The following is a 27,039-nucleotide window of genomic DNA, read 5'->3' on the forward strand; positions in this document are numbered from 1 at the left end:
GAGACTTATCTGATCTGGGGGGCGGGGGATGAGGCACCGTGGAGAAAGACAGGAGTCCCTGGTGTTAGAGTCAGCCCAGCTGTGGAATCGTGGCCTCACACAAAGTGAGCCTCTCATCCCTGGAAGTGTGCGCTCAGGAGGAGCCTGCACCGCTCGGAGGCTGGAAAGGGTGTGTTGCATGGCGTCTAGGGTTCACGCCCTCGTTTTTCTTCTGGGGCTGTGAGATTCCAAGTTTATGTGAACTCGGCCAGTGGTGCAACCACACATGGCAGCAATACAAGACGAGCCTCTCCAGATTAAGGAAACGTTGGCTGCCGGGGTCTCCCTGGGGACAACATGGTCTGTGCATGTCGGGTAAATCCAAGGTGCTGATCCTTCGATTTCCACCAGTGGTGATGTCACTGTGGAAACACGAGCATTCCGGCCCACACCTTTCCAGGTCACTGAGCTGTCCCTGCAGCAGGAAGAAGCATTTCCTGGCCCTGGTCTCCTCTCAGGGGTCCCTGGCCAGGTATCCTGTTTCTGCTCTGCCAGGGCATCCTGTGGTGGTCCCCGGGGCTGCTGGAGCCTAGCAGGGGGCTGCTCAGCTTCTGAACCCTGGTGCTGGCCACAGAAACAGTGGTGCTTGGAAAAGCTGGGGAGCCAGGGAAGTGGGAGCACAGCGCTGAGGACAACCTGGGGTGCAGCCCATACTCCAAAGATGAGCAGGGCACAGGGTGTGGCATGGGATTCCAGAGAAGGTCACCTGCCCTCTTGTCACCACCCTCCTTCCTCCTCAGCTACTTCTTTTATAAAAGCCCCCAACCCCTTTTTTGAGACAGGGTCTCGCTCCATTGCCCAGGCTGGAGTGCAATGGTGCCATCTTGGCTCACGGCAACCTCTGCCACTGGGGTTTGAGTGATCCTCCCACCTCAGCCTCCCGGGTAGCTGGGACTACAGGTGCACACCACCATGCCCGGCTACAAAGCCCTTTCCTGGTGTGTTCACTGCTGCCCTGGAAACTTCCCGCAGCACTCCTCTGTGCCAGGCCACACAATCCTGTGGAGGGCCCTACAGGGCAGCTGGTGACACAGGCTCTCTCAGAAGCACTGTGGAGTCTGGAGGTGGCTCAGTTCCTGCGCCAGGGAAGGGTGTTTCTCCCCAGACGGAGAAACAGACAGGTGTCTGCAAGCAGCAGCGGGAAGCCGAACGGACTGCACCGGGTTGGCCTTGTCAACACTGGAGTCCCTTTCTGAAGGAAGAACTGGTGTTCTGTTCACGCTGAGTTCAGGGAGTTTAGCACCTGAGGACATGATGTGTGGTCTGACTGGCCACAGGCCTTGAACTGACCAAAATTACAAAACACACACACACACACACACACACAAATGCCCTAAAAGTGGGTAACAGTGTTCAGATAATTTTGTTCAGTGGGGAAAGTGAGGCACTGGTCAAGGTAGCTTTTCCATTGTCTATATTCTCTAGGCTCGAAAGCCCATTTCTTTTCCTTCCTTCCTTCCCTTTCCCTTTCCCTTTCCCCTTCCCTTTCCCTTCCTCCCTCTCTCTCTCTCTGTCTCTTTCTCTCTTTCTTTCTTTTCTGTTGCCCAGGCTAGAGTGCAGTGACGTGATCTCAGCTCACTGCAACCTCTGCCTCCCAGGTTCAAGTAATCCTCCTGCCTCAGCCTCCCAAGTAGCCGGGACCACAGGCATACACCACCACGCCTGGATAATTTTTGTATTTTTTGTAGAGATAGAGTCTTGTCATGTTGCCCATGCTGGTCTCAAGCTCCTGAACTCAAGAGATCCTTCCGTCTCAGCCTCCCAAAGTGCTGAGATTACAGGTGTGAACCACTGCCTTTGACATTAGAGCCCATTTCAATGGCTCCAGGTCTCCACGATGTCAAAGTCATTCCTGTCTGTTCCCAGAGATGGAGTTGCCTTCCCCGTCACCTTCCCCGCAGCAGCATCCAGCTTGTCCCAGATGGCGCCGGGCTCGTCTTTCTTCACTTCCCACCAGCACTAGCCCCCAGGATGGCTCCTGGCGCCGAGGGTGCAGTTGCTCCTGGGTGTTCTATTTGCCACCTAGCGGGTATTTTCAGGTCAGAAGGACTGCCTTAAAATTCCAAGTCCCAGAAGAAGCCAGGGTGCTGGTCTAGCTAACCACCACCGGGCAAGGGGCCTAGCACACAGGGGTTTTCCAGCAACAGTTTTAATGAGATATAATTTATACACCATACAGTTCACCATCTCAAGTGTGCAGCTCAACAGTTTTTAGTGAATTCACAGATACCGTATCTGACCTGAAAATGCGCACTAGGTGGCACATATGACACCCGGGAGCTATCGCACCCTCAGTCTGAGAGCCGTCCCGGGGCTAGTGCTGGTGGGAAGTGACGAGCCCTGCCCATCCGGGACAAGCTGGATGATGCTACTGTGGGGAAGGCGACTCTGTGTCTAGGATCAGCTGGGAATGACTTTGACACCATGGAGACCCAGAGCCACTGTCACCACCATCAATACTGGAACATTTTCATCACAATGGTTCTTTGTTTTTTGGTTTGTTTTAAACTTTCATTTCGTTCTTAGAACTTCTTTTTAAAAACCACTGTAGCCAGCCGGGCATGGTGGCTCACTCCTGTAGTACCAGCACTTTGGGAGGCCAAGGCAGGTGGATCACCTGAGGTCAGGAGTTCGAGACCAGCCTGGCCAACGTGGTGAAACCCCTTCTCTACTAAAGATACAAAAAATTATCTGGGTGTCGTGGCGCATGCCTGTAGTCCCAGCTACTCAGGAGATAGAGGCAGGAGAATCACTTGAACCTGGGAGGGAGAGGTTGCAGTGAGCCGAGATCATATCACTGCACTCCAGCCTGGGTCACAGAGTGAGACTCCATCTCAAAATAAATAAATAAATAAAAATAAAATAAAACAAAACCATTGCAGCCATTTTTAAGTACAATTCCGTGGCATTAAATACATTCACAGTGTTGTGCAACCATCACCAATGTCCATCTACAGAACATTTTTATCTTCCCATGCAGAAATTCTATACTCATTAAGCATCAAGCCCCCTTCCCCCCTGCCCCTAGCCCCCGAAACTTCTATTCTACATTCTAAGTTTGGCCACAGTACCTCCTGTAATCAGAATCTGCAATATGTGTCCTTTTGTGTCTGTCTTACTTCACATAGCACAATGTCCTCAAGGTTCACCTGTGGACCTTGTGTTGTAGCCTGCATCAGAATTTAATTCCTGTTTAAGGCTGAATATTATTCCACTGTATAAATATACCACATTTTGTTTATCCATTCACCCATTAATGGACATTTGGGTTGTTTCCATATTTTGGCTATTGTGAATAAAGTCGTGAACATCAGTGGACATGTATCTGTTTGAGTCTCTGCTTTCAATTCATTTGGTTAGAGATCCAGAAATGGAATTGCTGAATACACACTAGAGTTTTAAAAAGTATTTACTGGCGGGGCACAGTGGCTCACACCTGTAATCCCAGTACTTTGGGAGGCCGAGGCAAGCAGATCACTTGGGCTCAGGAGTTCAAGACCAGCCTGGACAATATGGTGAAACCCATTCTCTACTAAAAATACAAATGTTACCCTAGCGTGGTGGCACGGGCCTGTAGTCCCAGCTACTCAGGATGCTGAGGCAGGAGAATCGCTTGAACCCGGGAGGCGGAGGTTGCAGTGAGCCGAGATGGCGCCACTGCACTCCAGCCTGGGTGACAGAGTAAGACTCTGTCTCAAAAAAAAAAAAAAAAAAAAAAGATGACTGGGTGCAGTGGCTCACACCTGTAATCTCAGCACTTTGGGAGGCTGAGGTGGGTGGATCACAAGGTCAGGAGATCAAGACCGTCCTGGCTAACACAGTGAAACCCCGTCTCTACTAAAAATACAAAAAAAACAAAAACAAAACAAAACAAAACAAAACTTAGCCAGGCGTGGTGGTGGGCGCCTGTAGTCCCAGCTACTCCGGAGGCTGAGGCAGGAAAATGGCATGAACCCAGGAGGCCGAGCTTGTAGTGAGCGGAGATCACGCCACTGCACTCCAGCCTGGGTGACAGAGCAAGACTCCGTCTCAAAAAAAAAAAAAAAAAATCAGAATGACCGAGTGAATGGCAGTTGACAGTTGAGCGGGGGCCAGATCAGAGTCTCGAATGCCACATTTGAGCTGGGACTCCAGCAGCTGTGTGAGCATGGGAGGGCCGCTTGTCTCATGCTGTCTTATAAATAAAGTCCAGTGACAACCACGTGAAGGCCAGAGCCCAGGACATGGAAATATGCAAAGGAGTTTCCAGTTGTGCTAGTCCCCTTGTCGACAGCTCCTCATCGGCAGCCACCGTGGCCCTGCTGAGCAGCACATGCAAAATGCACCCCAGAAAGGAGGTGAAGTGGCATTGCTGACAGTTCAAAGAACGTCAAGCAATGGCCATTGTTCTTGAAAAGAAGGGCAAATTTCACTTTTCCTGTTTCTCTTGTGACGTTATGGAATTCAAACAAGCTCGTGATTTTCAGCCCCACACTCTGTACTACAGTTTCCAGCACAGACTGAGGACAGAGTCATTTATTCATTCCGAAATGATGTATCAAGTGTCTTTTTTTCCTTTTTCTCTTTTGAGACAGGGTCTCACTCCATCACCCAGGCTGAAGGGCAGTGGCATGATCATAGCTCACTTCAGCCTTGACTTCCCGGGCTCAGGTGATTCTCCCACCTCAGCCCTGCTGGAACTACAGGCGTGGGCAACCACACTCACACCCCCAGCTAATTTTTTGTAGAGATGGGTTTTCGCCATGTTGCCCAGGCTGATTGTCCGCCTGCCTTGGCCTCCCAAAGTGCTAGGATTATAGGCATGAACCACCGCACCTGGCCCTCAAGTGTCTATTTCACGCCAGGAGTTGGCTGACCATGGCTGCCCTGGCAAATAACTCAGTTGAATCCAGGCAGGTCAGCCCCTACCACCAAGTCGTGGAACTGCATGGGATCCAATAGTGTGATGCTGGGAGGTAGCAGTGGGTAGCAAGAGCATAAGATTTGCAGTCAAAGAAACCAGGGATCCAGTCATCACTTGCCACTCAGTGCTGTGGATGCTGGTTATCTAACCTCTTTGAACCTTATCATCTTCATCTGTAAATGTCCACACCAATACCTTCCATACCGACCAATATCTAGTAGCAGTGAATATGTGTTGTTTGGCCACCCAGTCTCCACACCCCTTTCCTCTAACCACAGCTCTCCAAATCCCTTTCAGGGACCATCTTCCAGCCTCATTCTTTTAGTTTCCAGTGGGGCTCCCAGCTCTACAGACAGAGTGAGCATCTGACCTAGGTCTGGCCAATTGCGCACCTAATTCCCCCAGCCAGAGTGATTGACCATGACTGGGCATATGATCCAGCTCTTCAAACTGTCATAGTATATCCTGGGTCTTCTACAAGAGCAGCTCTCAGTTTTTGCTGGACTCAAAAGTTCTGAGCCTGAGACTTAGAATAAAGCCAACACAGAGAGCAGTGGACTAGGGAATCCCGAAGGCAGCAAAACCAAGCTACATTGTCACCACGTGACACCCTGGATTAAATGCCATCTGAGGCCTGAGTCTGGGCTTCTCCATTATGTGAGCAAATACATTCCCTTTTTTGCCTAAGACAGAGTTGAAGTTTCTGTCATTTGTCATCAGAAGGTCCCTAGATTGATGCAAATCAAAGTCTCTCATTTACTCTTCGTACCAACTTAGTGAAGCAGGAATTGCTCAGAGGGTCTTTCTGAGAATTTTTTTTCTCATGGTGCATGCTAGCAAAGTGCATTAGTTGACACACACCTGCTTAATTATGCCAGCATTCCTATCTCTAGATACTAACTCCTACTCATCGTTCAAGGCTCACCGTTGTCACCTCTACCTAGAAGCCTTCCCTCAACCCCCAGGCTGGGCCAGGAGCTCTGGGTCCTCTGTGTTCGTTCTGTCACTGCACTTGTGACTCTTACTTGCACCCTCTCTCCCATCTGCTCCCATGCACTAGGGAGAAAGGGGCCTGGTATTCATTTCTTCATTTATGTGTGCATGGCACCCAGTGCAGTGCTTTGCAAGCAGATTCCATGAAGAGTAAATGACTAATGAATGAATAAATTTGGTGAGAAAAATGCACATGCCTGGACATGAGATTCACACAAACGCATCATCACATATTTACGTAACGTGTATGCTGCCGAGACCTTTAGTTGCCTCCTCAACATCCAACTTTCCGTTCTGGCTTAGACACAGAACCCCAATCTTCCCAGACTTAAAACAAACAAAACAAAAACCCCTACATATTCTAGCCTCTCTTGAGGAGATGTGGCCCCAAGCTCTAGCTAATGAGCTGTATATAGAAGTTGTCGCATCAGACTTCTGGGAAGACTTTTTAAAAGGAAGACAACCAGAAAGGGAGCTCCTTTTTGGCTTTCTCTTTTTTCCTCTTTTCTGCTGTCCTTAATGCAGATGTGATGGCTTGTGCTCCAGTAGCAAGCGAGATCATGCGGCATCTCTGAGGATGGACCTCATGAGCTAAGCATGGAAAAGTGGAAAGCCAGAAGGAGCTGGGATCTCTGATGATGGAGGGCTGACGTTACTAGCTCCTAGCTCCAGACTGCCTGCCTCTACACCTTCTTTTTCTTTTTTCTTTTTGTTTATACCCTATCTGAAAACTCCCAAATACACCTTTTATATATCAAGAAGAAAATAAATCCTTTGTATTTGAGCCACCATATTTTGAGTGCACTGCTGTATGTAATTGAACTTAATCCTAACTGCTGTGTCACTAAATGCTATATTAATATTCACTGATAATATTTCTCTATTTTATTCTAATCATAAAATGAAATTTTTAAACCCAACATTTGGAACAGTGCAGGTGTGCCAGATATTGTGGCAGCATACAGCTGGAGACACATATATAGGGAAGAAGACATTTTACAACTGGTTAAAGTACATGTGGCAGTTTATCACTTTCTATGGGAAAAAATATTATTTTACTCATTTTATGATATTAGAGGTTGTTCATGTTAAAGTAGAATTCAAGCTTATGTATTTTTTTATTTTTAATTCCAGCTCCACCCCGCATCATCATGCTGCCTCAACAGCAGCAGGGAGGGCTGCGGGTGATCAGGGATCCCTCCCTATCTTCCTGCCACAGAACCTGAGTAGATCAAAAGGCCAAGAGCATGGGGAGACTTTGCTCCTTCAGAACAGCTCCTCGGCCCCCTGAAATGAATGACCAGCTTTAACAGACTTCCCCCCCAGCTCACATTCCCCATGGTTGGTGAGGCAGAAAATTCACAAGAACAAAGCTCTTGCCCTAGAAAGATCTTCTTTTCAATTTAGGGTCAATTCCACTTTGGGGGCTTCCAGAAGAGTCACCTTTAAATTAAGAAAAGAGAAAAAGAAGCTGTTGCATATAAGCCGGGGAAAACCACACACGAATGTGAACAGCACCCGCGTCCCACCCAGCAGCCCAGATTTTTTGTGGGAAACATATACAAAGCCCCGTAAGCCTCCAAGGAGGTGGGAGGCGGGTGGGGAGGGGGCAGAAAGATGCTGGAGTCCAAAAAACTGGATTCGTTTTTCTACCAGCTGTGAGTAGGGCAACTTTTAAGGGCCTCATTTTGTCCTTCTGAAAAATGGGCAAGCCGCCCGCACCCTGCCTTCCTCACAGAGCCATTGTGAGGTCAAGAAGAGATGGCGTTTGGTGAAGGGTCTGTGTCCTCCCCTGCCCCCCAGGACAGCTGACCATGTCACTCCAACCTGAACATGTGGTAGCATTCTGCTCTAGAATCTACCTGGGATCACCTTCTCCTCCCAGCCTTTCAGGACATATCGACATGTCCTTGGGTTAATGAAAGTCAACATTCTTTACATTTCACCCCTTATGAAATATCAGGAAGCTAGGCTCCATGTGGTCTGGCTTGGTCTGACTCAGCTGGGAAGCCATCGCTGAACCCTTGTTCTATCGGTCTGTGGACAAGATTCAGTGTCTTGAGCTCTGTGGGATCAGCTGTCCCTCTGGGCGGAGTCAGAGGGTGCGTGGTTATGATATGAAACACCACTTACCCTCCCGTGAGGGGTGTTCAGCCTCCGGGGCCCAGGACGGGGAACAAGGGCAGACCAGCCTGCACTGTGCATCCAGGGGCCAGGTCAAGGTGATCGAGTTTCTCTCTCCAGTCACAAACTCCATCACCCCTGGTTCCAGGGTAATAAACTCAATCTCAGGGCTTGAGCTATAACACGGTTCATTTCTGGGCCAAATCTCTGAAGCTGAAGGGTTTATTTTTAAGGACAAGCAGTTTGCTGTTTTCAGCTTTTCTCATCAGAAATAGTGCAATTCAGCTCGATCTGCATTGGAAGCATAATTTATCATCTCACACAGATGGTTGCTAAGGGTGGGGAGGAGGTTTACTTTTCATTTTACTTCAGCAAATATTTCCTGAGCCCCTACGTGTGCCAGGCACAGAGCAAAGCACTGGGGATGTACAGATGAGTAAGACAAGCTCCTGATCCTCGAGACACTCCTAGTCCAGGTGGGAGACAAAGCTACAACTCCAGATTTGACATCAGACAGTCCTGCTTTGGAATCTTGGCTCTGCCATTGGCTATTGGAGTCACCTTGGGAAAATTACCTCACTTCTTTCTAGCTAAAGGTTTGTCAGCTTTGTTGATCTTCTCAACATACCAACCTTTGGTTCTGTTGATTTTCTCAACTGTTTTTCTATTCTCTATTGCATTAATGTTTGCTCTAATCTTTATTATTTCCTTCCTTCTGCTTGCTTTGGGTTTAGTTTGTTCTTTTTTCTTTCCCCCAATGCTTTAAGGCAGAAGGTTAGGTTATTGATTTGGGATCTTTCTTTCTTTGTAATATAGTCATTCATAGCTATACATTTCCCTCTAAGCACTGCTTTACCTACTTCCCATAAGATTTCCTATGTTGTGTTTCCCTTTTCATTTACCTGAAAGTATTTCCTAATTTCCCTTGTGATTTCTTCTTTGACTCACTGGTTGTTTAGTAGTATGCTGTTAGTTTTCACATATTTGTAAATTTCCCAAAGTTCTTTCTGTTATTGACTTCTATACATAGGGTCTATCTGGAGAATGTTCCATGTACACTTGGGAAGGGTGTGTGTTCTGCTGCTCCTGGGTGGTGTGTTCTATAGATGTCTGTTAGGTCTAGTCAGTCCATAGAGTTGGTCACGTCTTCTCTTTTCTTACTGATCTTCCATCTGGTTGTTCTATCCATTATTGAAAGCAGTGTATTGAAGTCTCCAAGTATTACTATTCAGTTGTTACCTCATCTCATTGAATCTGTTTCCATCAAGTAAAATAAATATTCCTGACTTGCAGAGGAGATGAAGACCGCAAAGCCCCGAGGCACAGCCTTCCACCTGCGGGTGCTGCTACTGTGTCTCAGAATGAATTGACGAGAGTGCAGGACCATGGTGGTGAGGAGATTTCCTTCTAAAGTAACCAGGTTGTCCTGGCTTAAGCCAGCATTACTTCAGCCTGAAAAACACAAACCCTGCTTAAAGAGAAAGACAAGGCTTAGAACCTGTCTACTTCTGTGGCCTAATTTTCAGGATGTGCAGATCTCCTGCCCAAAAAAGAAAAATTAACTAGCTAACAAATCATAAATTCTCACCCTAATTATGCTGGCTGGTGTCTAAAATCCCTTCACAAAAGTTTCTGGTGGTAATTTACCTGTCCACTCATCTAAACTTCCTTCCAACTCAACAAACATTTACCAAATCACCTTTCCTCAGCCAGATCTGCCCCAGATACTGAGGATACTGAAACCAGACCTGTCCTAAACACCCTACTCTATCCAGAAAGAGACACTGAGGGAAATTTTATTATGTATTTGTTATTTATTATTTAAGCAGTTAAATAAAATATCGGAAGATAAACACTCTAACAAAAGAAGGAACAAAAGGTTCTGAGGATACAGAAGAGGGAAGTGACCTGCCTGGTAGGAGCAAGAGGGGGGTAAAGATGGCTTCCCCGAAAAATGTTAACTGAAAAGAAGCCGCCAACAGTGGCTTGAGTTCCACAACCCTCCCTGCCCCTGCCGATCTCCTCAGGTAGGAGGGGGCCCCGGGGAGGAAAAGGAGGAAAACAAGAGGATGTTACACAAAGTGAGTCATCCAGCCTCAAATAACCAAGAGCTGCAAAGGCAGAAAGTTCTTGACTTGGAAGTTTGCCAATTCCAATGCTGCAAAAATAACCATGATGAATTCACATATTTCTGTGCAAGTGTCGGTCCACCATAACACTGAATACTCAGTCATAGCAAACTGGAGCTTTGGGCCCATATGCTCAAAATCAGGCTCAGGCTTTGGTCAAGGTTTTCTTGAAGAAGCCAAAACCTGTATTTTCCCATTGAAAGTCATCCTGGTCTTCCATCCTGTCCTGGATAGGACCATGGAATAGTGATTCCTGCTCAGGGTTAAAAGTCACTAGGTGTTTTTCTGTTTTAGGTTTCAGCATCCACATAGGAACTTTCATTTCTTCCAGGTTAAGTTGATAGACCCTCCCCATTTTATGAAAAGCTAATCATAATATTTGTTGTACACCCACTGTGCACACTGTAGGGAGAGAAAAAGAAGCCCACCCAGAAACCCTTCACCGAAGCAGCATTTAACCCACCTGGAAACACAGAGGGGGGAAAAAAGTCATACAGTGGTTTTTAAAAATTAAGAGCTGCAGGCTGGGCACAGTGGCTCACACCTGTAATCCCAACACTTTGAGAGGCCAAGGCAGGAGAATCGCTTGAGCCCCCAGGAGTTTGAGAACAGCCTGGGCAACATAGAGAGACCCTGTCTCTACCAAAAATTTTAAAAATTAGTCTGGGTGCGGTGGCATGCACCTGTAGTCCTAGCTACTTGGGAGGCTGTGGTGGGAGGGTCACTTGAGCCCAGGAAGTCCAGGCTGCAATGAGCCATGAGCTCACCACTTCACTCCAGTCTGAGCAACAGAGTGAGACGCCATCTCAAAAAAAAAAAAAAAAAAGAAAAATGAAAAAAAAAAAAGAAAAAAATTAAAAGCTGCATTATAAAGTATAATGATGAGACAAAGGGTGATGTACTAGAAGGCTTTCCTAGAGAGAGTGCAACAGAGCAGAAACACACAGGCTCTGGGGCCTAAAAAACTCAACCTAGGGCCAGGTATGGTGGCTCACACCTGTAATCCCAATAGTTTGGGAGGCCGAGGAGGATGGATCACCTGAGGTCAGGAATTCAAGACCAGCCTGGCCAACATAGTGAAACCCCATCTCTACTAAAAATACAAACAATTAGCTGGGTGTGTGGCACATGACTGTAATCCCAGCTACTCGGGAGGCTGAGGCAGGAGAACAGTTTGAACCCGGGAGGCAGAGGTTGCAGTGAGCCGAGATCATGCCATTGTACTTTAGCCTGGGCAACAAGAGGAAAACTCCATCTCAAAACAAAACAAAACTCTCAACCTGGGGTTCTTAGACTTAACTACTCTGGGCCTTGGATTCCTTATCTGCAAAAAATGATAGCATTGGCTCTTACATGAGACAAAATACAAAATATCTGGCTTGTGGCTGGTACTCAAAAGCATAATGTTCTCATGCCCCCACAAGGGAGGTGGCAGTGACTCAGGTCCCTAAGGATGGGTGAAATTTCAACAGGGAGGAGAAGGCAGGGAGGTCTTTGAGCAGCAGCAGGACTAAGCAGGGAGTAGTGGACAAGTGCCGGGATTCTAATTCAGGCTCCACTGCTTCCTAGTCATGTGATCTTCAGCAAATCACTAATTTCTTGGTGCATCAGTTTCCTTATCTATGAAAATGGGAACACCAATAAAATTTGTCTTCTGGGGTTGGTGTGAGGATTGAGTTAGGATGGGTAAACACTTAGAACAGTACCTGATATAGCAAAGGGTAATACATTTTATCTATTGTTATATATGGAGGGGAGTAAGGAGTCCAGATTTGATATGAACTGAGGAATATGGGAAATAGGAATAGGAAGGCTGGGACTAGATTTTAGAGGGCCCTAAGTGCCCAAATTAGTCTGGACTTAAACACAGTCAAGGCCCATCACAGGCTCTTGAATGGGGGTTGACATGGATTAATAACAAATCTTAAATGGTAGAGGCCAAATGGGCTCCTGTCATAGGGATAAATTATACCAGAAGAGGCTGCTCTTGAACAGTGACTCAAGTCTTCTCCTGCTCCCACCCAAGAAGCTATTTTTTGGAGAACAGCAGAAGGCAGAAGGACAGATCACGTCTGGCTGTTTTTCCACTTAGTATCTCTTAATCCAAAATCCCAAATCTCCCTGTTTGGCTAGCGGGGAGATTGTGGCAGACTATCACTTGGGATGTCCAATCATCACTTATGCTTTTCAAATAAGCAGCCATGAGCTACTATTTGAAGTGATGAGGTTCATTATTTGGTCTAAGCCCACACATCCTGCCCTCACCCCCCACCCAAACCCACCCCCAAGCAGGCAAAGTCAGTTGAAGACCATTCCACAAATCTCCAACATGCTCTTGAAGGGCAATGCCGTAATGCCTGATCCACTGTGTAAGTGGCAGAAAGACCACCAGGCAGCAGTGATTTGTTGACATGATCCTCCACCTGATTTCATTCAATCTGGGCTTTCAGAGACAGGCAGAATCAAAGGAAATGACTGAGAAAAAGCATTCCAAGTTCTGGAGATGTTAATGAGCACAGCAATTAGCATAAAGGCAATTTTGACAAGTGTGGACGTTCTTTGTACAGAGAAGTCCCCAGTGCTGAGCCCAGGAGCAAGCTGGTGTGGTGGATGTGCAAGTGCTTTGTGACAGAACACACTGGAGCACAAACTGCATGGGGCCAACTCACAGAAAAACAAAACCCTCATGCTCATTTCTTGGCCTTCAGGATCCAGAAAAAAAAAGACCACAGCCTCTGTCAAATGAAATGGGAAATAATTCCTTTGAATCTGTGATTTGCTCAGATGAAAAAAAAAAGGAAGTCGGGTAATCCTTAAGTGACCCCAAGTGGTAAAAATACACCAGGACCGTGTTCTTTGTGGGTATTCCTGTGACACCGGCGCCACCTGGTGCACTCAACTGGGAAATAATGAATCACCACCCCATGAAGGCTGGCGTTGAGGGCCCCAAGCGTTTGCGTTATTTTGTAAGTATTCTCTTGGTGCTGGGTTGTGAGCCAACAACAGTGGGAAAATGATTAATAATTTATGGATAGAAGTATATGGTAGACTTTATTACAACCAATAGAATTAACATCAATATTTTAAGTGAACAGAATTTCATGATATGGGCCAATGTCTCCAAATTGCTAGCCTTTAAGAGCCAAACAAAATACCTCAAGCTTTCAGCCTGTGTGTCTGTAAGTTAGCCAGTTCTCTCCCCAACACCTCTAAGGATTCTTGAGAATGCTTACAAAGCCTGATTGCCACGAAGACTGTCACTCTTCTGAGCTTTAGACTACTACTCCAGAGAAGTTGCTGGTCCCCTTACCATTAGGGAACAATTTCCCACAGAACAGGATCTTAACCAGTTTCCACACTCTGTTCCTAGCATTACTTTGTCTAAACACAGAAAGAGCTTTCCTTTTCATACCCAAGTCATACTGACAGACCTGCTTGCCGACCTTGGTAGCAAACATCTGAAGGTATTAAGAAAATCACGATGTAGAAAAGGAAAATTGAAACTCATTATCAAACATCATTGCTCCAACATTCAACTGACCCTGTCCCTACTGGCCTTTCTCTATTGACTCCAACCCCCTGTTCTGATCAGGATTTTCTATCTCCGAGTGTCTTCCCCGAGACTCTAATCCACCACAAAAAACTGGAAGCCCTTCACACCCAATTATTGCCCTGCAGAGAAACATCCTCTGGCTGCCTCTTCAAAGTCCTACTTTGGCAGCAGCAAATATTTATCCTTAGATTGGGATTCAATTCAAGGAAACACAAAACTAGCAACCAACCAGAGTCTTTTCTGGTGAACAGAATGAGTTACCCAGCTGGAGAACAAGATGTGAGGTAAAATACTGGGTTAAACCAGTGATTTTTAGAGTATAAACTGGTCCTGTCTAAAGCAATGGCAATGCTTTAAATAAAAACAAAGTAGCAACGTCTAAAACAAAAAGAGAAAAGGCCAAATGGATTTTGAAAAATTGAAACATCCTTAAAAAGACTTGCCTCAATCCCCAAAGCAACTATTTTGAAGGGAATTAAACTCACTTGGCTACAGGTGAGTAGCCTCTGAGTAGGCTACAGGTGGTGGGTAATCTTACCAGTTTCTTGAAAAATGACGTATGTTACAATTTCTATCATTTCTCTACAATAATCCTCACTACATAATATTTCAGCAAGGGCTCCAGCTCGAGTCTAACTATATGTAACCTTAAGACACATTAGCTTGGGTGGGTACAGAGGACACAAGGATTTGCAACAGGACTAAGAAACATCTAGAGTCAGACTCAGTTTAAGGCAGCTGCTCCCAAGACTGGAAGCACATTAACATCACTGAGGCCACCCAGGCCCCACTCCAGAACAATTAAGTCAGAATTTCTGGAGGTGAAGTGCAGACACTGGTATTTTCTCTGAAAGTACCCTAGGTGACCTTAATGTGCAGCTGGGGTTGAGAACCACTAAGCTAAGGAAGCAGAACTCGAGGTGGACATCTTAGGTCCAAAGGCAGTGGACTAGGAGACATGATTCTAACACAGCAAGCATCTGTCTTTCAGATGTCATTTTCGATCTTATCCAAATCCTCAAGTAAAAGATTGCAGTGAGAATAAAAGCTCTAAGAGTCATTTCTCTTATAACAGTGTGTCTTGAATTGTGGTTCAAGGTCCATCTGCATAAGCACAATTATTTGAGGAATGTGTTAAGATGCAGATTCCTGGTTCCCACCTTATACCTAATGATTTCTGCATGCGATTTAGCTCTAGAAGTCAGTAACTATTGTCGGGATCAAATCCAGGCCTACCTGATGACTTGTCTTTCAAATTTCCCTCAATACTTTTGACCAGAAAGAGTGGAATCTATCAGAAAACAGTAGACATTTAAATGAGTTTAAATGAAAGGTAATGATTTAAAGCAGTAGAATGGAAAACAACTGCAAAAATTCCCCCTCCACTCCTCCCTCCAAAGGAATCCTCTATCAATTACTTTGGAGTAGCAAAATAGCATCCCTCCCTTTCCTTCCTGTTCCACTACATTTTTTCCCTTCTGACACATATTCCTTTTTCCTCCCAAATAAGGTCACTTAGAAAAAATTCCTGGTAGTACTTTAGAAACTGTCCACATCTATAGAGAAATGATAAAATTACTGCAAGAAAACCTACCAGGGATCTCATTTTATATTTATTTATACTTTTTTGATATTTTACACATCTCATTCGAATGAAATAAAGTGTGTAGTTCCCTTTTAAGTCAGAACAAGGAGAGGAATGTGATTAAATAGCTTTGCCCATTTGGAATTGGCCAGGAACCAAGATTTTTTTTTTTTTTTTTTTTAATCTGGGCAGTTTGCAGTCATTGCCACATGCACTTCTACCTTTAAAGACAAAAATTGGGAAATGAAAAAAAAAAAAAAAAAAAGCCTGCAACCTTATTTAAAACAAGTCTAGTCTAGGTCCCTGTTTATCTGATGATAGTGGGACCAGGAATGGGAGCCCATGGGAGGCAAGAAGTTGCATGTAAGATGTGAGACTACCTCTACTCACCACACTAATTCACACACCTGATGTCACACAAGAGACATCAGGAAAGTAAACTCTGAGTGCAACAAGCTTATTTCAGTTTGTAAAATAAATTGTACAGCCTTCTTCCTATATTGTTAGTGTTAACGTCAACCAGCTCAACCCTTTCAGAAAGCAATATGACTGAAAAATGTTCATAACATTTAGACTCTTTAATTCAATAATCCAATTTCTAGGAATCTAGTTTAAGATATTTCAAAAGACAGAAGATGTTCACTGCAGTATTCTGTGTAACACAAAAAATGTAACTACACAGTACACATGCCCCCCTCAGCTACTAGATATTTTGCTGAATGCTGAACATGATCCTGAATGATGTGAATTATCTTCACCGTTTTCATAAAGAAATCAAAGCTTAATGGACCTTGCATTCTGTTGTATTTCTAGTATGAGTTAGAGCCAGATTCAAATCCAAGACTAATATTATAAAGTTCACATCCTTTCCAACTCCCCTCAATGCTCATGAGTAGTAAGAGTGCAATGGTTCCACAAATAATAGTACATTCAATGCATTATGTAGCCACTAACGTATTTATAAGAAAAATGCTTATATTAAATAAAAATACAGAATCATACATAGACCAAAACATTTACAGAAAAAAATGAAACAAAATGTTAGCGATGACTTTCTCTGGAAGTCGGATGATAAATAAAAAGTAAGGAGGAGTGGGGATTACTCTAGTCTGAAATTTCCACGTATCTAACAGGAAAAGATATGTTAAGAATGAGGTATAAATTAGCCACGCGTGGTGGTGCATGCCTGTAGTCCCAGCTACTCAGGAGGCTGAGGTGGGAGGATAGCTTGAGGCCAGGAGGCAGAAATTGCAGTGAGCTGAGATCATGCCACTGCATTCCAGTCTGGGCAACAGAGTGAGACCCTGTCTCAAAAAACAAAACAAAAGAAAAAAAAAGAAGAACAAGGTACAGAAAGGTTTTAGCAATCTCATAACTAAGACCATTAGTTAGAATCCTTTAGAATCAATTATCTTAAGGCAAACATCCCGAGGCAATGAAAGCATTTGGTCCCTTTATTTGGTTTTCTATGCTCTCTTAAATGAAATATAACTTGTTGTGCTTAAATGAGTCTGTCCTAGTAAGGGACTCAAATTAGTAATGCAGTAAAGACATAAACCTGAGTTAGAGCAGAACACTTCAGTTTATTAAGATTTGAAACAGCCTTTCCGCTAAACCACTTCAGTCACTATGAAAGTCAAGTTCTAGCAATCAAAGCTTGAAGGTAGCTTTGAAGAGAATGAGCAGGGAAAGACTAGATTGTGAGTAAGAAGGAATGCGCCGAGGCTCCTAAGATCTCAAGCCATGTCTATCATGTGTTGAAGTTGGGGCAAGTCTTGACATTTCTGTTTACAGAGGTTCTAAGACTGACATACAACTACAGACACCAGATCTGTGAGTACACTTAAAAATTCCTGCACTAAAGAATGGACAAGTGGAAGCTCTGAATCACAAATACTATCATATGAAGGTTAATATTTAGCATTTTCTGGACTTTGAAGGGCCTCTACTGTTTTATATATTAGTTGAGGTAGAGGCTAAAGTTCTATAACAAAGAGCCCTAAACATGAGCAGCTCAGATAACATCAAGTTATTATAATGGGCAGTTTGGAGAGGGTGGGCATCTGTCTTTCCCAAGGCCACCAGGTTCCTCTGTCTTGTTCTGCCATTCCCCAAGTATTACACTTTTCTAATGGTGGCAATAGGCTCACTAATACCACATTCAAGTTCCAGTCTGAGAGAAGAGGGACAGGGTGGGCAGGACAAGGCCCAGAAGTTGTACACATCATTTTGAATCATACCCTGTTGTAACCAGAACCTGGGAAAGGCAGTCCTGAAGGAGGCAGGCAATTAGCATCTCTCAGGCCCAGTGACCACGTCTTAACCCGACTTTTAACAGTTACTTGCATTCTTGGCATCAATACGATGACCTGAAGGAATTAGCATCTGGAAGCAAGACTAAGAGTAAAGGGAAGAATTAATGGTGATATGAGTAGGAAAAAAGAGCAAGTCAGATCTCCAAGCAACTCCTCTGCTGGTCTGGTTGCATGTGGCTTCTTCCTTTGAAAACTTTTGTTCCCTGGGTAATTCCAGTTGAACAGTAAGTAATTAAAGAGAAAAAACAACATCCTTACCATTGCTAAGCTCTATCCAGCATTCCTCTCTGGCCTCACAATTTGGACCTGAGAGTCATCCTCCAAAGGTAGCCAGCCCAAAGAGTAAAAGCTGAAACTGAAGAAACGCAAGTTCTATTTCCAGTTCTACCTACCAGGCCATGCGAATGCGCATTCCTCTAAACTTAGCTTTCTCTCTCATAAAACAAGGGCATGAACAAGGTAATTAGAAAGATCCCCTCCATTCTAACATTTAAATGTCTGAAATTCAGTCTTGTCTTTGCTATCACATCAATTAAAAGTTAATTTCTAAACCAGTGATTAATGTGTGAAGACTGCACAGAGCGGTCATCACATAGCTCTGAGATTGGTTATAGAAGTTCTAGGACATCTCCAAAGCAAGTGGTCTAGAGATAAGTGAAAGCATGGTATCCTCATAATCATTTCACACAAACTATAAACTCAAATACATGAGATAATGATTTTCTCATTATAGCTTTTATGTTTATATAGTTTCACTCAAGGTTTTTCAATGCTAAAAGGTTTGAAAACCATAGTATAAGAAATTATAACACCCTGTGCTCTTAAGGAAACTCTCAGACAAGAATAATTTCCCCCAAAAAACTACCTTATAGACTAAGAGTCAAAAGGCACAAAGGAACAATTCAATTATATGTATTTACATTTTTCCCCTTCCTTCTGATATTTTAGGCAAGAGCCAGTGTTTAAGAAAATATATTCCAGGGCCAGGCATGGTGGCTGACGTCTATAATCCCCACACTTTCAGAGGCCAAGGTGAGTAGATCACTTGAGCTCAGGAGTTCGAGAGCACCCTGGGCAACATGGTGAAACCCTGTCTCTACAAAAGAAATACAAAAAAATTAGCCAGGCATGGTGGTGTGCGCCTGTAGTCCCAGCTACCTGGGGGGCTGAGGCAAGAGGATTGCTTGAGCCTGGGAGGTTGCAGTGAGCTGTGTTCACACCACTGGACTCCAGCCTAGGTGACAAAGCAAGACCCCGTCTCAAAAAAAATAAAAAATAAAATAAAAATAAAAAATAAAATTAAAATAATAAAAACAAACAAACAAACAAACAAAAAACCTGAGTTTGAGTTTGATTTTAAGACCTGGAGGGACAGCAGATTAGTTCTACTTCAATGGGTATGCATCATCTGGAAAGAAAGGTTCATAAAAAGAAGATACATCTTCACTGTCACCATCACATCAGTCATCAATCCTTAGACACAGAACCTTTACTGACTCCCTCAAAACTTCCAAGCTTCCAAACTAACAAGCAGTTCTTCTACGTTGGGATCATCCAATTTTCCTTCATGTTCCAACTCTCCTCTAGCTTCAATATACACATAGACAACCTTAACCATCTGAAAACCTACTTTTAGAATATTCCCTAGTGGTTCCATGTAAGTCCTCTGCCAGATTCACATACCCATAAATTCTACTTCATAAGCCCATACTGTTCTTAAAAAAGAAATAGAAAAAAAGTATCAATATAACTTTAAAATAAGACACAAACCTTCATGAAATATATAGTCATCAAATTTATTTTCATTGGGATGCCATTTTTTGAAGAATTCCTAAGACTAATGTTTCCTGACATGCAAGAGTTAGCATTAATAGCTTACGTTACTATAAATACTGCTGCTTGGAAGCAGTACAACTGTTTTAGAGTTTTAAGACTACAGACTTTCATTACTCAAATCTTATTCAGTAAATGTAAAAATCAGAAGGTTCTGAACAGCTGGTTAGGAAGGTAGCCAAGATGCAGGAAAGATGTCTGCGCCTCCTTTTCAAGGGCAGCCAACTCTTGAACAGTAGGTGCCAAAATATCCACATGGCCTTTATAGCTTCCACCTGCATCACACACAAATAACAAAGTAATGTAAATGACATGCTTGAAATAACTTGTCAGCAATACTTTGGCTCAATTATATCACTTTAAACACTGCTTGTAGCAATAAAATGTACTACTGGGCAAGTTATCTCCAGAACTTTGACTTTAAAAAATGTTAAATCAATTATTTCAATATAAATAAATAATTAGGCCTCACTAACAGCTGTCCCAATACCCCTACCCACCCTTGGCTTGGAAACAACTAGTTAGGCCTGAGTCTTAAAATTTTTCAGGAACAAGCTAACAAAAGGGCATCCCAGGCAGAGGAAATAATATGCTGAATTATCACCTGAATTAAGTCAAAGGCTTCTAATTCCTTGTTCAAAATCACCTATTATGCTCTTGTTTCCTAATAATTCCACAAAATGTTCAACTACTCTTATGATATTAACACTTCAAGAGAAAGAGCTAAGCTGAAGTCTTCCATTCACATAAAGATGACACAATTAAAAAATGCTACCAGGCAGGTATGGACAAAGTACTATGAGGGTAACAAGGGAATGATTAACATGTTAAAAATATACTCTTAACCTAATGAAATGAAACTACTGCCTTCCCAAACTGAAGTTCAAAACAGGTACATTTACATTTAAAATAGTATTTAAAATAATTCAAAGCTTACCACCAGCAGCCCTTTTTTGACCGTAGGTAACTTTCCCATCAAATTCATCCACTGGTACCTTTATATCTGGCTCAACCTGAGAAATGGTACAGTTCAGGTGTTCTTCTATCTCAGATAGTAACTAAGTAAGGGAGACAAAATTTCCAGATATAATTTTTGAAGATAAATGCTGTCTATTTTACCATTTTAATACATTATTTGTGAGCCTGACTCCAAGTCTTACTTGCATCTCATTGTACCATATGGTACAGCCTCCATCTTCCTTGAGTCTTGTGTTATAACACCCTTTTCCACGGCTGCTACATACGTGGTACCAAACCTAAATTTAAAAAGGAAAAAATATTAACAGGCATGGAGATAGAGACATACTAAATATCTTATTCTAAATTTGTTTTTAAGTATTTTCTGTCCTCAAGGCACTAGAAAAATAGATTATAGGTGAAGTGACTACTACTTGACTGCTACTATTGTAGTATGACTACTACTATTCAGTAGTACTACTACTGACTACTACTATTCAGTAGCTCATTAAATAAACAGGTCTTCTGAAAAAGTTCTTTTTGAGAATAATCCAAAAGTTTTCCTAAAATGGGTGTCAGATATCAAAAGGAATTCTCAAAGTAGGATGAAAAAGTAAATATTAAGGCATACTATGTCAAGATTAACATAAAAAATAAAGTTCAAAAGAAAAATAAGTTCAAATGTTTTATATAAGAGAATAATAAAGCAAATAACGCAAAATGTACAACTAGTAAATTTTTGCAGTGAGTATATAGGAGCTCCTTATGACTACAACTTTTCTATAAATTAGCAATTATATCAAAATAAATCTGCCCTCACCATGAAAAGTCTTCCATGGCACCATGTCAGACGATGTTTAAATAGTTTTTGGTGGAAATGACTACAATAAAGCTAGTAGGAAAAATTATATTTTGCATTTTTCCTTTCTAAATTTCACCCTATTATTTGTCCATTCTTGAATACAGAAAAAAATGCCATTAAAAAGTTCATTTGTATTCCACATGCAGCTGAATTAAATTTAAATAGGAAAATCAAACTGTGTTTATTTCCAACATCTGAAATCATAACGCACACAATGAATATAATAGAGCCCTACAAAGATTACCTTTTCTTTTTCTGTTGCCACCAGGGAAATTGCCAGACCCATCCTGAAAGATGATAAAAGCATCCTATTAGACTTTATTCCTAAAGCGTACAAGCTTAAAAATGGGGGAGAAAAAATTACAGAAGTACCTTTCAGCTCTTCCTACTCTGCCAATTCGATGTACGTAGTTTTGCTTTTCATCGGGCAGAGTGACATTTATAACTGTAAATAAAAACAATTCTTAACAATTGCCATTAGTTTCTAAATTTTTCAAACATATTAGAAGGCTTTACTTTAGATTCCATAACAATCACACTGCAAGCATAAAAAGTTGCTTTTTACCATAAGGAACACCATGGATATCAATTCCTCTAGCAGCTACATCTGTGCAAATCAAGAATCTTACATCTCCTTTCTAAAGAGAACAGAGAAGAGAGAAAGGAGTTTGTTAGCACATATACTAAACAATAAAAATAAATGCTATCCTTCCACTAAATGAGACCTCTAAAAACTCAAGTGTTACTATCGGATTAGAGGTCCACATACTCCTAATTTACTGGACCAAGTCTTGAAGTTGTATGTCATGATCTGCTGAAACATGACATTTAAGGTGATTAAATCAGAGACTGGGTTCATTTTGCTTTTCTTTTTCTACTCAAAGATATTAAACCATTGCTAAAACTTGGTTTAATCTTTAGAAATATCTTCAGAAATTGAAGAGAAAGATAAAACAGAACACAATGTACAGACATAAGCATTATCTTACTCTTGCATTCAAATAAACCCAGAATACTAGATATTTTACCTGGAGGCTACACTTTTTGTAACAGACAAAATTCTCAAGGGGAGGAAAATGAGGGTAGGCCCCTGGTGCTCACCAAGAAATACAAATTAGCCTTTCGATGTCATTTGTGCCTCAAGGCACAGCAAAATTAGAGATCTGGGGGGTGGAAAAAGGGTATACTGACTTATGGTCCGGAAAAATGCCTAAGGTCGAGAAGGGTAGCACACATTCAAACGAGGCCATGCGATGTGTTTTCACATCTGCATCGATTACACCCAGCATGGAAACATAAGTCAAAGTTCTTCAACCCAATACTTCCAATCTTTTTTCTTAGAAAATGATACTTGTACTATACACTGGGGTCTATTAAATTAATGAGACTGCTTGGATGTAGAGAGGTTACTGACCTTTAGTTCTAAATGGCTCAAGCCCCACCCACCTACACCAAGAGCTGTATGACCCGTTCACGTGCTGCAAGCACATAACCAGAAAGGTCTGCCCCAAACAGTATCAAAATAACTTTAATTCTACATAACCATATTCTGATACCTGTCTTAATTAATTTACAAATTGAGTTCCTTATGGCTATTGCTGGAGACTATTTTTAAGGCTTATAGACATGGCTTAGCTATCCAATGATACTTCTCCTAAAAATAGCTACCTGAAATAATTTAACTAAAATTTCTAAAATTGAAAATTCTTGTTATAGTAGTGTTGTGCTGATAGAGAATGTGTAATTTACCATTTGAGTGTCAACAATCACTAATCCCTGTCATGATGATGACGCATTAGTTAGGGTAGAAACATTTTGAAATTTCTAGGACAATAACTGCTTTAATAATATTAACCGGAACTACTCAAAACTAGATATAATGCCCCTCTTAAGTATTAAGGAAACAATCAACTATATATATCAGTACCTTAAATCTTTCCAAGTTTTGCTTTCTCTCATGAGGTTTTCTGTCACCATGAAGACAAACACATGAGAACTGGTGTCCTTTTTTATCAGGTCCTAGTGAAAAGCATATTAAGCATTTAACCTTGGAAAATCTGCCTAAGACTATGTAAAAAAACCAATAAAATTGAGACTACAATAGTGTCACACAATTCCATAAAAATCTATGCCCCAACTTGCTATAAACCATGGTTAACACAATTTCTGTCACAAATGAAGTACCATTAAAAGGAACTCTATGGAGCGTTAAAGTCGTCCTGCTTTTAAGGGCATCTTAAGTTACCCTTCGCAATCTGTAGGAGGAGTGGATCAAGCAGTGTGCCAACTAAAATGCCGATGTGTATACCAGGAACCTCACTATCCTCCATAAAACTAAGACTCAAAAAGTAGGGAAAAGAGATCATTCTTGGAGGAACCAAAATTAAGCTTCATCAAGTTAATGTGCTTCCTAAAAGGCCATGCCCATAAGCCTGCTCTCTTCTCAAGGTGCTTTAAGCAACATAGTTATCTAGTTTCATGGCCACAGAAGATTCAAAGCAGCAAACTGTAAAGATGGAGAGGTGCTATTTTAGAGGCAGGTGCAGTGGTAGCCAACCCCCCAAAAGAAAACTCTTCAAATAGACACAGTAACAAAAAGAGTAACCACTGAGAGGTAACAAAATAACAATTATGCCACTTAACTGTTCTCCAAGGTAAATTAAGTTCAGTAAGTATACTTGAAAATTCAAGGAAACAATACATTTTGAAAGATATCTATTCAAAATGAGTAACACAAAAATCAATTATGCAGAGTGAAATAACAGCTAACCAGAACTTCTAGAGGCATACACCTGAGATTTTATTGCATCCTGAATTCAAGTGGTTTAGGGAAGTATCAAATAAACACTGGAACTCTCTGGTTAGGGTATGTGTGAAGGGGACATGGATGCTTTAATCCCTTCTTTTAAACCCCTATAATCTGGTATATATTGTGTTTGAGTGTTAGTGATGGTGTGGTAAACTTGTTTTCTAGGCAGAAGTAACATCCACATCCAGAATATTTAGGGAAGGAGGACCAAAGTAACTAAGGGATATTACTACTTAATCAACAGTACTCCTTACTACATAATCAACTCCTCCATTCAAAACATTGATAGGAAGAAAATAAGTATTACAAAACAGTCACTATAACCACCAAGCAAGTCTGTTTGCCAGGACTTGAAAAAAAAAAAAAAAAAAAAAGTGTTACTTAAGTGCTCACTATAATGAACAGTGTAATGTGTTCTTTATATGACTATTAGTTCAAATATTCTATATCCTTCTTGAGTTTTCTATCTCCTTGATGTACATCAGTTATAACAAGATGTGTTAATCTTTCCTCAGTACAATGGGATTTGTATGTTACCTTGTATATCTGCCAATTTTTACTTTTTACATTTTTCCAACATTTATATTTTCAAACATGTAGTGACATTGAAATAATTTTAATGATGAACAGTTGTATACCCACCACCTAGATTCAACAATTAACATTTTACTATACTTGCTTTAACCACATATCTACCTATACCTGTGTCCATCCATCAATTCATCTTTATATTTTTGTACATTTCAATGTAAATTGCAGACATCAGTACACAGTTCAGCATGCATATAATTAACTAGAATTCAATATTTGTTTTTTCTTTTGAGGTAAAAGCTGTATTCAAGAAAATCTACAAATCTTAAGTAGATTTGCTGAGGAAGTCCCATTAGGATACAGAACATCATTATCACACCAAAGAATACCCTCATATCCTTTCCCAGCCTATCCCTGCTGCCACCCTTGTGGGGACTACTACTGTTCTGATATTTTTTTCTATCATAGATTAGTTTTGACTTTTAAAAAATGTCATATAAATAGATTCATACAGTATATATTCTTCAATTTGGCATAACATTTCTGAGATTCATCCATGGTTGCTGTGTCTACTCAGCAAGGAAAAGTCTGTTCCTTTTCACTGCTGAGTAGTATTCCATTGTATTTCACACTTTGTTCATCCATTCTCCTACTGATGGACACTCAGTGTGTTTTCAGTTTTAGAATATTATAAATAAAGCTGCTATGGCCATTCTAGCACCTTTTTGTCAATATGTGTTTTCATTTATCCTGGGTAAACATCTAGGAGTTTAATTGCTAGGCCATAAGACAACATTTTTAGTTTTACAAAAGACTGCAAGACCCTTTGCTAAAGTGCTTATACCATTTTATATTCTCATCAACAATCTATTCTCACCAACTGTATGCAGTTGCTCCATAGCCAAAATTCGGTGTTGTATTTTTAGTTTAGCATGTACAATGGTATTATACTGTCATTTTATTTTGCATTTCCATAACAACTGATTGAGAATTTTTCCATGTTGGTTTATGATGTAATTTGGCTGGGTCTCCACCCAAATCTCATCTTGAATTGTAGTTCCCATAACCCACACATGTGGGAGGTAATGGAATGGTGGGAGATAATGGAATCATGAGAGTGGTTACCCTCATGCTGTTCTCATGATAGTGACTGAGTTCTCATGAGATCTGATGGTTTTATAAGGGGCTTTTCCTACTTTGCTCAGCACTTTTCCTTCCTGCTGCCATGTGAAGAAGGACATGTTTGCTTCCCCAGCTCTGCAGAACTGTGAGTCAATTAAACCTCTTTCCTTTACAAATTACCCAGTCTCAGGCAGTTCTTCATAGCAGCGTAAGAACACACTAATACAGTTTACACACTCGAAGTTATAAGAAGCATAAAATCTGAACCCTTATAGTTTCATTATAGCTTGAATATTTTATTACATAGTGACTGTTTATTTCTAGTAATATTTGTCTTAAAGTCTACTGCATCTCTTAATAATATAGCTAAACCGGCTTTCTTTTGGTTAATATTTTAGCTGACACATGCACAATATTTTTTCATTCCTTTTCCTTTCCATCTTTCCGTGTCCTCAGATTTTGGGTATGCTCCATGTAAACAGCATATTGCTAGATTTCATCCAGTCCAACAATCCATGCCTTGTAAGAGAAGACTTTGTCCACTGATACTTACAGTGTTTACTCATACATTCAGATTTTTCCAACATTGATCTTATTCTATAATTTCTAACCATAATTTTTCTCATTTTATTCCCCTTCCTTTCTTGCTCTTGCTTAGATTAGGATTTTTTCCTCATTCGCTTTTCCCCATCTACTGGTTTAAAAGACATACATTCTATTATTTCAGTGATCACATTTTAAATTTTAAGACTAATAAACAACTTTATCCTTCTTCCAAATGATATAAAACCCTTAGAATGCTGTGATTCAAGTTCACTGTAATGAAAATGTACCTATGTGGAAAATTCTCTCTTGTTTTTTCTAGGGCTTATCATAGGGAAAAGTACTGAATAAGCATAGATACTTAAAATATGCCATCACTGCTTTAAATTCTGTACATGTATTCTAGATTGCATCAACATGAGATTAATAATCTATCACAAGAGGAAATAAACATAATTTATTTCAAGTGAGAAAAAATTACCTCCTCCTTGTTGCATAAAGTACTGCTCCAAGTTATCACAGTCAATTTTGGTTCTACAGAAGATAATTGCTTGATCCATCTTATGTTCCTTGATTGCCCGGACAGCATACTCCCCCTTCAGGATTTTAATAGCTTCAGACCACATCTCTTGAATACCATAACAACAACAAAAACCAACAGAATTTCAATCTGAATTTGTCATGAATACACATATTAGTCATAGACTGACTGCTTAATTTTCCTAAAAAAGAATACCTGTT

At 41.6% G+C, this 27,039-nt stretch overlaps 1 protein-coding gene across 1 annotated transcript in view; it reads right to left on the reverse strand.

The window, feature by feature from the left end:
• Positions 1-19,423: 19,423 nt before the first annotated feature.
• Positions 19,424-27,039, reverse strand: part of DDX1 (DEAD-box helicase 1) — a 37,464-nt gene continuing 29,848 nt past the window's right edge. Inside the window, exons 19-26 of the mRNA XM_045369755.2 lie at positions 26,780-26,926; positions 23,221-23,312; positions 21,859-21,931; positions 21,666-21,738; positions 21,538-21,580; positions 20,635-20,730; positions 20,412-20,532; positions 19,424-19,749 (exon numbers count right to left, since the gene is read on the reverse strand). Coding sequence (XP_045225690.1) covers positions 19,619-19,749; positions 20,412-20,532; positions 20,635-20,730; positions 21,538-21,580; positions 21,666-21,738; positions 21,859-21,931; positions 23,221-23,312; positions 26,780-26,926 — 776 coding nt within the window. The 3' untranslated portion in view covers positions 19,424-19,618. The remainder of the gene's footprint in view (positions 19,750-20,411; positions 20,533-20,634; positions 20,731-21,537; positions 21,581-21,665; positions 21,739-21,858; positions 21,932-23,220; positions 23,313-26,779; positions 26,927-27,039) is intronic.

The sequence above is a fragment of the Macaca fascicularis genome, chromosome 13 (assembly GCF_037993035.2).
Source record: "Macaca fascicularis isolate 582-1 chromosome 13, T2T-MFA8v1.1".
Classification (NCBI taxonomy): domain Eukaryota; kingdom Metazoa; phylum Chordata; class Mammalia; order Primates; family Cercopithecidae; genus Macaca; species Macaca fascicularis.